The sequence below is a fragment of the Eurypyga helias genome, unplaced genomic scaffold (genome assembly GCF_000690775.1).
Source record: "Eurypyga helias isolate BGI_N326 unplaced genomic scaffold, ASM69077v1 scaffold1784, whole genome shotgun sequence".
Taxonomy (NCBI): domain Eukaryota; kingdom Metazoa; phylum Chordata; class Aves; order Eurypygiformes; family Eurypygidae; genus Eurypyga; species Eurypyga helias.
Window position 1 is genome coordinate 36,121 of NW_010248115.1, and position 12,949 is coordinate 49,069.

Below are 12,949 nucleotides of genomic sequence, written 5' to 3' on the forward strand. Positions count from 1 at the left end.
CCCACCTCTCCAGCCTGTCCAGGTCCCTCTGGATGGCATCCCTTCCCTCCAGCGTGTCACTGCACCACACAGCTTGGTGTCATCGTCAGCAAACCTGCTGAGGGTGCTCTCGATCCCATCATCCATGTCACTAACGAAGATGTCAAACAGTACAGGTCCCAACACCAACCCCTGAGGAGCGCCGCTCGTTACTGGTCTCCACTCAGAGGCTTTTTCTAGCTGCTGTGGAAGAGCTGAAGAGCACTACCCCATTGCAAGGTCTGTTGAAGTCAGGATAAAATTTCCTGCTATGGCTAAATGCGAGCAGTTATTTTGAAGGCTGCTTGGCCCATATAAGAAGCCTTGAAGAATAGCTTTATGCTGCTGTTTGCCATACTAGCCGTGGATCGGGGATGATTAGTGAGCTGTCTTGCCAGAGCCTCATGGTTGAGGCGCTGTGTCTGCATTTCCCCGAGGAAAGATTCTTTATGGAGTCTTGGAGTTTTTCCCTAAAATAGTGTTGTCATTTCATATAAAAGGTGAATATGTCCTAGTTAATGTCCTAGATATTTTTCTGAGAGGAAATCGTGGTTTGCTCCCTGGATATCAGAAGGAGGCATAAAACACTTAAGAAAATGAAGCATAAAAATGTCAGATGCAGTTTGGTATATTGACTGGAAAAGAGCTTTTAGGGGTTGTGGTTTCTAGCTTGGTGAGAATGGCAACGGCTGCAATTTGCTGCCTCTTGTTAGTTAATCTGTGATGAAGGGGGACTTACCTTGTTCTGTGACAACTTTGGGATTGCTTCGTGTTCTGATAAGCTGCTGGTTGTTTTCTGTGCAGCCCACCTGTGTTCTTTGTCAGAACATTTCCCGTTATGGTTACTCCAAGTTGGAATGATGACCATTTCCTCATGGAGAAAACCATCTTGAGGGGGGTTTGTGCTGCTGTTGGACCGCAGTGACCAAGCTGGTGTCTGCTTCTATCTAAACAGAAGCAGGATTGAATGGCAGTTGGATATGTCACTGTCAGGCCTCCAGTGTAAACATGTAGCTGAAAAGCCACTAGAAATATTTCCTGAACTTAGGGCATAGTGAAAACAGAGCAGAGATCATATGCTGAAATACTTTGTTTCTAAAGGGAGAAAGCATGCTTAGTAGCTGTGTTTTGGTAAAACGAGTTTGGCAGCATGATAATGGTGCCTGGAGAATCCTTCCAAGGGAAGGCTGTGGTTCAGGTGGCTCCTGTGATGTATGAGGAACACCTGAGGAATGGTCTTGTTTGGGCTTTTCTCTTGGAGGGAGAAACTTAAGTCCAAACTCTGCTTTTAAAGTGAGCAGTGAGTGAAGTAGTTTTGCAGGAGCCAAGAGGCAAGCAGTGTAATTGTGCACGGCTTCTTTTTAGGAAAGGAAGGAAGCAAAATTGTTAAACACTGTCTTCTCTTCCGCCTCCCCCCCCAAAAGCTGGGAATCTGTAATGTAAATACTCTGAGACACTAATAGCTTGGACATGGACATGAGGATGAACTGTATTCCTGGCATGTGTTTTTTATAGCAGAAATACACAGTGTTTAACAAATAATGCAATGGCATGTTGAATTTAAAGCAAAATTCCCTCTTCCTCTCTGCCCCCCTACCCCACCCAAGCTGATCCCAAACACTTGAGTCTGATGTGAAGAAGGTAACCAGCTTGTGACTTGCACTGTCAGTAGGGAAGTTTGAGATGGGGTTCACAACACTTCAGTTTTGAAGTCAGCATACTCAGTAAAACATACTTGCTTTCTTTTTTCAGGTGCCTGTTGAACAGTAGATCGTTAGCCTTCATCCAGACACTTAGGAAGAATATTTAGGAAAACTGTTAAGCAAGTTTCATTATGATTTTGGACTTCTTTACGTGCGTCTTGCTTTCTGCGTCTTCTGAGGGGAATTTAAGTCAGTGACTGCCAAAAGCTTTGGGGAAGAGGAGCAATTTTTCTATTTTGATGGTTTTTTACTCATGTTTTTTTGAATTCCTAGGATGGCCATGTGGAAGTGGCACGATTACTTCTTGACAGCGGAGCTCAGGTGAACATGCCTGCTGACTCTTTTGAGTCTCCACTGACTTTGGCAGCCTGTGGTGGGCATGTCGAACTGGCAGCTTTGTTAATTGAACGTGGAGCTAACCTGGAAGAGGTAAATGATGAAGGATACACACCGCTCATGGAAGCAGCTAGAGAAGGCCATGAAGAGATGGTGGCACTGTTACTTGGTCAAGGTAACTATTTTGATGTGATGCAGTTAGTGGGGTGTGTTTTGTGGGTGGGTTTTCTTGTGTTCTTTTGTTTGTTTGTTTTCAGCAAAATATCCTTTCCTGTACTGGTTTAGTTATTCTGAATTGTTCAGGACAAGCTTGTGTTTTTCAGAGACATGGGGTAATGTCATTTGGGTAACTTGGACTCTGCATGATGACCTTGGCTTATCTTGAGGTGGTGCTGTTGCTGAAAAGCTGTAGAGAAGTGCTTTGAGGTCCTTAGAGTGGGTTCCACAGTAGATGAAGTTGAAATACTGCCTTTTGAATAGGGCGTGATTTTTAGAAGAGAATTTCTGCAGCTCTAGAAGTGAGATACATAATAAGTACATGCCTTGTGCATCAGGAAATGGCTTTGTCTGCTGACACTGGTTTCAGTAAGTAGTGTTTTCTGATGTATGTGTGGTTTTGGTGTTTTGTTTGTTTTGAAGGGGCAAACATCAATGCGCAAACAGAGGAGACGCAAGAAACGGCGCTAACCCTGGCTTGCTGTGGAGGCTTTTTGGAGGTTGCTGATTTTCTTATCAAAGCAGGAGCTGACATAGAGCTTGGTTGTTCCACACCTTTGATGGAAGCTGCTCAAGAGGGTCATTTGGAGCTAGTTAAATATTTATTAGCTGCAGGTAAGGAGTGATTTTCTTAAGTTTTGTAGAGCCATAATGTAACCTTAAGAGAAAGATACCTTTTTCCACACTCATTATATTTTCATTAGCAGCTTCTTGAAGTTGACCTCAAAAGTTTGTGGAACCTTAAATAATTTACTAGTGGGATCCTAATTTAGCTTTTGAAGATTATGTTGATGTAAACCCACTTAGAACTGAACTTACAGCTGATGTTCAGGTTTTGTTATTCCTCTACAGTATGATTGTTGTCCATTTCCTAGATGCTGTTTTGGAAGGGGGAAGTTAAAAATGCTCTATCGGATCTAGTAATGATTATGAAGGGGCTTGTGTGTTTTCTGTAATGAACTTCATAAAGCTTACCTGCTTGTTCCTGCCGCTGCAGGGGCTAATGTGCATGCAACAACAGCAACGGGTGACACAGCGCTGACATACGCCTGTGAAAATGGCCATACTGATGTAGCAGATGTCTTACTTCAGGCAGGTGCAGATCTGGTAAGTCATTGCCTTCTTAAAAAGTTTAATTGGGAAATAAAATTATTGACATTTATTCACTTTTATGTCATGAGTTCATCACTGAAAACTTGGTGAGTTTGCTGTTGTTATAGTTGTATTCAAATTCTTTTAACCTTTTTCTTTTAACTAAGTGGTAATTGGTGCTGTTTTTCTAATGCATTTTAGGCCTTTTAGTTAACTGAAAGCGCTTATGTCAGTTGTAGTACTTTGGCCTTTGTCTGAAGCATTTCCAAGCCATTCAAGTCTGCTTGTACAGAAAAATAGGGTATTTTGTTCTTTTGTCATGTGCAGTCCTGAATGGTGTTCAGCTTTGGATTGTTGAACTGATTATGGGCTAATGCGTGGATCTGCCAATTCATTCTGTTCTTTAAGCAGCAAACAGTTAAAAGTTCTGGTCTGATGTGATCCATTTGATGTGCTGTAATGGAATTAAGATGATGGGGGTGAACTGATTTTTACATTGCAGTAGGCTTGTACCAGTACCGGTATGTTATAAAAAAAGTGAAGTTAAGCATGATTGAACACGTTTAACTAAAATCCCCATCGTGTGCTTGAGTGCTTCTTGTTCAGGAGTCTTAGGCCCATACAAAGGTAGGTAGATTGTTTCATCTGTCTGCAAGAAAACCTCTGTTCAAATGTTACTTAAATTTTGTCTGTAGTAAAAAGGGATCTTCTGTGTCTGGTGGCTTTCCATTCAGAAAAACCCACCAGGCTGAATTGCATCCTTTTACATGTGCTACTACTGAATTTTGAATTTTAAGCCTTTCTTTATCTGCTCTAGGAGCATGAATCAGAAGGTGGAAGAACTCCTCTCATGAAAGCTGCAAGGGCAGGTCATGTTTGCACTGTTCAGTTCCTGATTAGCAAAGGTAAGAGTGTAAAAACATTTTGGCTTTCTTGCTGTTAGAAATGCTTGAAGTTACCAACGAGTCAGTACTAGTGGAACTTCCTTGGGTTTGTTTCACATGTTTTAACCAAAGCAGGTCATTGATTCTCAAACTAGGCACGTGATGATCACCTCTGGTTTCTGTGGAGATTAGTGGGAGCTGCAGATACTTCTAAAAACAGTCACATTTCAGTCTAATTCTTAGGAGAAGCAGCAACAGTAGTAGTGGTTACTGGGTATTTCTGTGCTCCTGATGCAGCTTTTGAGCACTGCCGTGTCAGAAGTTCAGCTTCAAGTGCCTGTTTGTTTCCAGGTTTTGACTGTAACTTGCTTTGTATTGTCAGAATTATCAGCTCTGGCCTTACTTCCCTGTTAAATGCATGGAGTTGATAGAGTTTGGAATGGCTGTTTTTTCTCTCCTGAGCTGATACTGAAGGACTTTCCTAGTGCCTTCCTTGTATGGCACAGGAGTGGCTTAAAGCTTCCAGTGTGGTGTAATCTTACCTGTGTAGATTGTAGAAGAAAAGGAGAGCTGCAATTAGTCATCTGCTTGCTGATGCTAAAATGCATGTATCTGTGTGCTGGATCTTGGCATTTGTGGGTTTTTTGTCATGTTTATATTTCTTAAGAGGTACAGTTGTTGGCAAACTCAAAAGCAATAGGTTTGCCTACTGTGTGATGTTCCATGCTTAGCAACGTAGCCATTTGAACAGCGAATTTGGAGTGCTAGTCCAGGTAGGGTTACTTATCTTTTTGGAGCCGTATGTGCTGAGTTGAATTTCCTTTAAAGCCATTAGGCAGCTTTTTTAAGACCTTGGGTTTAGTGACTGCCATATTAAATAGTCTTATGATGATAGCAAGAGTTGACTGCTCATCTTAATTTATCAGTGGTAAGTCTGCAGCCACGGAGAACTACGTTTTCATATTTAAGAAAAAGCTAACTTCCTGTCGCTTTGGGTAGAAGAGAATCAGTTGGTGTCTTTAATCTTTCTCCCTCTATTTTTGAAGGAGCAAATGTGAATAGGACCACAGCTAACAACGATCATACAGTATTGTCGCTGGCCTGTGCTGGAGGTCATTTGGCAGTTGTGGAATTACTGCTAGCTCATGGTGCTGATCCTACGCACAGATTGAAGGTTTGTCACCCTACTACCTTTTTTCCCCTCTGAAGTAGTCTTGATCTTAAAACTACAATACCCAGGTGAATCCCCTCGCTTCATATTCTCTGAAGCTGAACCAACACGTCACGATTTCAGTGTGTGTAAGGTGCAGAAGCTGGTGTTTCCAAAAACAGGCATTAGTCGTGAACGTACTTACAGAAGTTAGTTGGGAAGAGTGCAGGTCTGTTGATGACCATGAATGTGAAGGTTGTGCTCCAGCTCTAAGTTCATAACTGGAAAAGGAAGGAAAGTAGTAAAAGCTACTAGTTTTCTTGGAGATACATAAGAGTTCTTAAGTTTAGATGTGGTCTTACTGCACGTTTTTAACACGGTTGTAAAATCTACTGTGTTGTGTCTCCCAAAATGCTTCCATGTTATGTTTTGGTGATGCATTTTCCTAATACTGTGATGTTTCTCTCTTTAGGATGGATCAACTATGTTGATAGAGGCAGCAAAAGGCGGTCATACCAGTGTGGTTTGTTACCTTCTAGATTACCCAAACAACTTGCTTTCAGCTCCTCCACCTGATGCTACTCAGCTGACCCCACCATCCCATGATTTGAATAGGGTAAGATTGAAGGGCTGTTTGTCTGTGGATTTGTGGGGAGAGTTGAAATATAAGAAGAGTCACATTTCATGAACTACTGAACTGTAGGTGAATGCACTGAAAATTACTTTGGCCTGTTGTGAAAACAGTGAAGAGTCTTTCAGTTTCACTGTGTATTGCTTTCATTGTTCTCACTGCTCTGTGAATATAAGTGGAAAAAAATGATGAGGGAAAAAAAACCCCAGCAAGTGGAAAGGCCTGTTTTAAGGAGTCTGCTTTGCAGATTTATATTCGTAGCCCGTTGTGGTTTGTATTTGCTTTACCATAGTACAGCATGGTACCATGCCAAGATGAGTATTGGTTGCCAAGTAGTTTCTTAAGTTAAAAATACCAAGTATATAGATGTCAGATGATCTCAAATTGTTAACTACTGAACTCAGCGTTTTAAAAAAAATGTTTTGAATGTTACTAGTTACCATCGAAGTCTGCTGTTCTAACAGGTCTTGTTTACCTTCTATTGAATTATAACTAGATTAGAGTATGAGAAAAGTAATCTGTTAGTATCCAACGTTTTAGGCTCCTCGTGTACCAGTGCAGGCGCTGCCCATGGTCGTCCCACCCCAGGAGCCTGACAAACCCCCTGCTAATGTCGCCACAACCCTTCCCATCAGAAATAAAGGTCAGTCTTAGTTCTGGAGCTTATTTTTTAAATATCCTTCCCAGGTAGAAGACAGAGGGTTGCGCATCTAGCAGAGTAGTGTTCCTATGAAGAGTGTTTATGGATTCAGTCAAGGAAACGGCAATTTATTTTTTTTTTTTAGGATTGTTTATCTGCCAACTACGAAGTATCAGTCATCTAACCCTGTAATCATAAAGTGTCAAGAAATCTGCCTAAGTAACTATGTTAAAATATATATTAGTCTAACATACTGGACTAATGCAAAATGTCACCCAGAAGCCTATATAAATTTGATAATGGAAGCTGTAAAAACAATGTTAATCTCCATATTGTAGTTGCTTTGATAACTTGTGTTTCCTCAGGATAGTAGTCTTGGAGTGGGTTTGACTAATTTGACTGAAGGCGGAATTTCTTATGCTATAAAATATTTAATTTGATGTGGCTCAGGTCCTCCTAGGACTAAATTTGCATCTATTTTGATATCGCCTTTTTGACATTTAACGCTTTCTCTACTTAAGAATTCTCTTCCAAAACTTTTTTTTTATCAAGGATCAGCAGTAGTGCAAATACAGGCGTGCATGTCATAAAATTAATACTGTGTGTACACTTGTATTGTTCTGGAAATGCAGCGAGCATGACTGGAAGAAACTGGGCACCTCCACTGACTCAAATCCTGAGTTTTGATTTGCCTTTCGCCCTTCAAAATTAAACATTTGTTCCTTCTCCAACCGGTATGGCAGACCATGTCAGCTGTGTTACTGTGGACTTCTTCATAAAAGATGAATTGGATTAGTCCATCGCTCATTCTTACAGGAAGGCGGAAATATTTGCCTTGCCTGGGCACAGAGCTGAGTTTTGACACAGGCAAAATCATGTCTGCTATGGATAAAATGTGGCTAAACATACCCTGTTAGATCATGTTAAATATAAATGACTATCCTGGGTTCTAGCACTGTTTGTCAACTGAGCAAAGCTGGATACCTGTAGCGAAAGGATTCGGTAGTCCTAGAAAGTGTAGCGCTTCCTAAAACATACTGAGTTATCCACAAACCTGGTGGCCTAGAGCAAGTCACCTGCCCTTCGAGGTGTTTTTACATCACTTTTGCTGTGCTTCAGGGCTGTAACCATACGTTTATGTCTTAATACGATACGAGACGCAAAGCATCACGTAGAGACAGCATATTCTTTCTTTTTGTTTCCATTTATCTTGTAGTACCACTTGGTAACAGCGGCTCTTGAGACCATGGCTTCATTTGGCAAAAGTGTAACAATTGTTGGAGTAAATATGTCAATGTAGCGCAGGGTTATTTGGAATGTATGCGCAGTAATCTGTACTGTTAAATTGCATTCTGACTGCTGTATTAAAATTGATAGCGAAAGATGGGGTTTTCTTTGAGGGCCTTATACAGTGCACGCTGACCTTCTGTGGGTGCTGTGTCTTGGTGCATAACCGGCCATTTAGCATCCCAACAGTAGCTCTATAATGAGGATGCCATTCGTATGCACTTCCATTGGTTCTGAGGGGGTTTCTTTTTCACACAGCTGCTTCTAAACAAAAGTCCAGCAGTCATTTGCCAGCAAACAACCAGGATGTACAGGGTTACATCACCAATCAGTCTCCAGAGAGCATTGTAGAAGAGGCTCAGGGCAAGTTGACAGAGCTGGAGCAGAGGATAAAAGAAGCCATAGAGAAGAACGCTCAGCTGCAGTCCCTGGAATTGGCACACGCTGACCAGCTCACCAAAGAGAAGATTGAGGAGCTGAACAAAACGAGAGAGGAACAAATTCAGAAGAAACAAAAGATTTTGGAGGAGCTGCAGAAGGTGGAGCGAGAGTTACAGCTGAAAACTCAGCAGCAGCTAAAAAAGCAATATCTAGAGGTAAAAGCGCAAAGAATTCAGCTCCAGCAGCAGCAACAGTCTTGCCAGCATCTGGGACTACTGACTCCTGTTGGGGTAGGAGAACAACTCTCGGAGGGAGACTATGCACGATTACAGCAAGTGGACCCCATCTTGCTTAAAGATGATCCTCAGCAAGCTGCTGCGCAGACGGGTTTTGCACCAATTCAGCCTCTGGCGATGCCACAAGCTTTGCCTCTGGCAGCAGGTTCCTTACCTCCAGGGTCCATCGCAAATCTTACAGAACTGCAAGGTGTTATAGTTGGACAGCCAGTATTGGGCCAAGCACAACTAGCAGGGCTGGGGCAAGGAATACTGACAGAAACACAGCAAGGGTTAATGGTAGCCAGCCCTGCTCAGACGCTCAATGACACGCTGGATGACATCATGGCAGGTGGGTTTATATTGTTATGAGCAGGTATAATATTTGCTTGACCAGTTGAGGGTATGTCCACTTCTTTTTGTGTGTGTGTGTTTGTGTATTCCCGCTAGCTCTGCAGCAGGTACCACTAGCCTACTCATCCCCTGTCTTTAGGTGTTCAGAAAACTAGTTTTAACTTTTCAATTTGCAGAGTTGCCTTTCCTTTTGTTGAGCTAACTGGTGCTTGTTTGTCAGGTTGATATGTCAGCAGTGGTGCTTTTAAATCCTTCATAGTTTTGGCAGGGGTGGTGCGTGCTAGGTTTTAACAGTTTTGTTATGGCCTGTTGTAGCTCAGGAACAAGATCATGATGATACTAGTTAGTATTTGGGACTAGCTGACTGAAAAGTGGTGTGGAGCACTCAGAATGAGCTTTGAGCAGCCGTAGTTCCACATCAAGCCTACAATGTGTAAGGAACCTGTAGGCTTGTCTTTTGAATGAGAGCTGCTCTAGCTGGCCTTTGAGTGTCTATCTGTTGGCATCTTTTACTTCTGTTGGGAAAGTAAGTTGGTAATTCTGTGACTCTTCAATGTGTACTCATAAAAATGGCTGTCTTGGCAGCTGAAAGCAAATTTAGCCTTACAGATTCTTCTAAATCACTTCAGAGTTCTTCACCCAGTGACATCAGTGCTTTAAGAACTTTAGTAACATAAAAGAACGAAACAGGTCTTAAATACTGTAGATGTGAGGTGCTTGTGTTGGTTTCCTTTATACCTGCTTCAGTTGCACTTAATCCCCTTTCCATGTTCAAGCAGTTGCTGAAATGCTCAGTTTGAGTACTTAGCTGAATACAGATTAACTGTGAGGATATTGTATTTAAAAAAAATCATGTCACTTGATGAAAATTTCCTGAGGTATTCTTGATTAAGCTGGTGTACTTGCATTTTTGTAAAACATATTGGGATGAGAGGTGTGTCCCAGAGGAAAGGCAGGTCTCCAAGCATATTTTAGCCCAGAGGTGTGGAGGCGGTCCTGCATAGACTGCAAGAATTACTGGAGTACAGTAACAGTGCAGTATAAATAGAAGATATGATGATGGCTAAAAACACCAGCTGGTGATTGTTTAAAATACTTGGAACAGCACTTGCAAAATTAGGCACCAAATGAGTAACCTCGATTCAAGCAAAGCCTCAAAGTGATTACTGAAACTTCTGGGAGTCAGAGAAATTCTTTTCTGAAAATCTGGTGTTAGAGTTGAAGCCTAGACATACAGACTGGGAGACATCAGTGGATAAAAAGCAAACTTGATGCATGAAAAAGGAGATAAAACTATATCCTTCATTCCTTGATAGTAAATATTTCTCTCACCTGGAGCTGCTGGGATGCATAACATTACTAGCTACTCCATTCCAGAAATGGGATAATTGCACATCTTGGTTACTTACGAACAATCTGTGCAATGCACTTCAGTTGTGTGTAAGTGTAACTTAAATGTTGAGTTAGGACACTTGTTGCATGTTTAACTGCTTATAACATCTTAAGAATCTGTGACCTGAGGTCATCTGCCGTGCACTCAAATGCTCATGCACAGCTTTTTGGAAGGGTCGGTCATTTCCAACGTGCATTTGAGTGAATGTGTTTGTACTACTTAGTCCCAGGTTTTCGTGTGTGCATGCACACATGCAGTTGGGAATGAGGTCTGAATTGTGCTCCAGAAGGCATTTGTAGCAAGTCTAAAAGCTGTACAGATGCAATTCCATCTTTGCTATTTTGTGAGGTGGATAATTTTAGGGTTTTTGTTTTTTTTTTTGGAGAGCAGAGACAGACTGAGTATGCAACCTAAGTACCAGCTTTAACCACTTGCCAGAATTTGGTGTGGAGGTGAAATGGGCTTAATGAAAGAAAAAAACTATTTAAGCAGCAGCTAAATACACATCAGGAGCTTTGTGTGTGGCTTTAGTAGGAACCCTCTAGAGTCTTCCCATGGATTTAAGTCTCTTCCTGAGAAGACTTTAGTCCATCGCAGAGCAGTGCCTTGCAGCACTGGTTACAAAAACAAAGCCTCACCTTGATGGTGCAAACTTTACCTAATGTTCACGTCTGTGCTTAGTTAGTTGCAGTCAGTGAGGTTAATTTTCCCCCTTTCAGTACTTGTTTGAAGTACAAGGCCAGGTCTGCAAATGCTAGTATTTGTCAGTGGTGAGCATGAGACATTGGTACTGCTGTAGAGGTCAGGTTGTTGCTGGATCAACTCTGGGACTTGAAAGTAGGATTCCTTGCGGTTGGAGAAGCTAATTGGTGTTACCAGAGCTCTGCACAATTTGCTTGGAAACCAGTGAGGGGCCGTACGAAGTTAAGGGGTTTGGTTGTGGGGGTTTTTTTTCCTGAAGAATAGGGCGAGTTGAAAAAGTAGTAAATTATCTTGAAGAATAGGGTGAGTTGAAAAAGTAGTAAATTATCTTACAGTTAGAACTTTGGGTTCCTTCCTGATCCTGCTGGAACTGATGACAAGCAGGAGATTCGCTCTTCAGCTTCAGATGTTGAACGAGTTGTGTGCTTGCTGTGAGGGTAGCGAATATGGAATTTTTTTTAGGGTTAGTTATGTAACTCTTCAGGGAAAACACTGGATATGTTAAATGACGTGTTAAGGATATAAACTTCTTTTAATCAAAGCCTGTTTTTAATGAAAAAAAACTTGACTTGAAGTAGTAACTATTGAAAGGATTATGTCCAGTAACAGCGCCTCACAAAAATCTCAGGAATCTTGAAATGCTTGATAAGATAATTCCTGGAAGCCACCTTGTAGGATTAGTTATTTTCAACTCTGTCTAAAATAATATGTAAGGAAGAATATGCACTGATGTCAAGTTCTTCACAGAAACTCAGTACTTAAAAATTAACTGCAGAGCACCAGCGTTGCAGAAAAATCAGGAGGTTCTGTTGCACGTGTGACCCTTGCAGGAGCTTTTGTGCCCTGGTGTAACTAGGGTTGGTGGCTGGCAACAGTTACGCTCTTCTTGCAGATGGAGGGTAAATGCATTTAGGCCTTTGCCCTTGGAATACGAAGTTTCTTCCATCTGTTGCTAGGCATCTGGGTTTGTGGGACTGAGCCTGTGATAGTCCACCTTTCAGACTGTAACTGATGGTTGGGGTGTGACGTTCAGGCTTCATCCGTGGGCCTGTTAGTACGTAGAAGTAACGCTGTGTGTTTGGATTTGCATTCAGAGCATAACTTTGACTCTTGTAATCCAAGGCACGTTATGCATCTCGAGTGTTCTGTGTAGATCTGAAGCGTGTGGCAGGAGCATAGCTTTTAGCAGCAAGGTGCTACAGAGAAATTTGGGGCAGGGAGAATAAACTGATGTGGAACAAGCCTGTTGAGTTGGCTTGAAACAAGGTGGAAAAAGCTGAGATACCTAACACGTCTTGCAATGTAGGTTTTTTTTCCAGTCCCTCAGCTTGGCTTCTTGCAATGTAACGTGGAACAGTTCTTTAGTACATGTGCTGTTGGCTTTACAGGAGATGAGGAATAACGATGCTGTGCCCACAGTCAGCACTAGTGAGAGAAACTTCATGGTATATATAAAGATGAAATGGGATTATAAAGGTGCTTGGTTTTTGTAACATCTAGCACTTAGTGAAACTACAAAGTACTCAAGGAAGCAGCAAACTTGGAACAGTGTGAACCACCACGTGTTCCTTCTCAAAATGTCAGGGATTATTCCAGACACACCTTGAATTTAGGATATGTAGATCAGTGAGGGGGAAAAAATAAAACCTGTTGGCTCAGATGTTAAGTATCTTGTGTTAGAGTTCAGGTGTTTCAGTTTGTCAGCTTGGCTGTTCTTTCCTCCCCTGATTGTGCTGGTAAGCAAATGCCTCTCTGAATGGTGAGGTGGTTGGGCTTGGGGGAGAAAGTAGCAGCCATGAGCATTTCCTTTTGTTTTTTTCATATAAGCTAAGAGAAAATTGAGATGGCCAGAAAGATATCAATGCATAGAGCAGCTATGCACATAAT

General features: G+C 41.8%; 1 protein-coding gene across 1 annotated transcript in view; it reads left to right on the plus strand.

The window, feature by feature from the left end:
- Positions 1-12,949, plus strand: part of ANKRD17 (ankyrin repeat domain 17) — a gene marked incomplete at its 5' end in the record, with an annotated part of 52,861 nt that overhangs the window by 12,544 nt on the left and 27,368 nt on the right. Inside the window, 8 exons of the mRNA XM_010150948.1 lie at positions 1,995-2,232; positions 2,697-2,888; positions 3,271-3,380; positions 4,183-4,270; positions 5,296-5,423; positions 5,872-6,015; positions 6,571-6,673; positions 8,216-8,965. Of these exons, the coding sequence (XP_010149250.1) occupies positions 1,995-2,232; positions 2,697-2,888; positions 3,271-3,380; positions 4,183-4,270; positions 5,296-5,423; positions 5,872-6,015; positions 6,571-6,673; positions 8,216-8,965 (1,753 nt within the window). The remainder of the gene's footprint in view (positions 1-1,994; positions 2,233-2,696; positions 2,889-3,270; positions 3,381-4,182; positions 4,271-5,295; positions 5,424-5,871; positions 6,016-6,570; positions 6,674-8,215; positions 8,966-12,949) is intronic.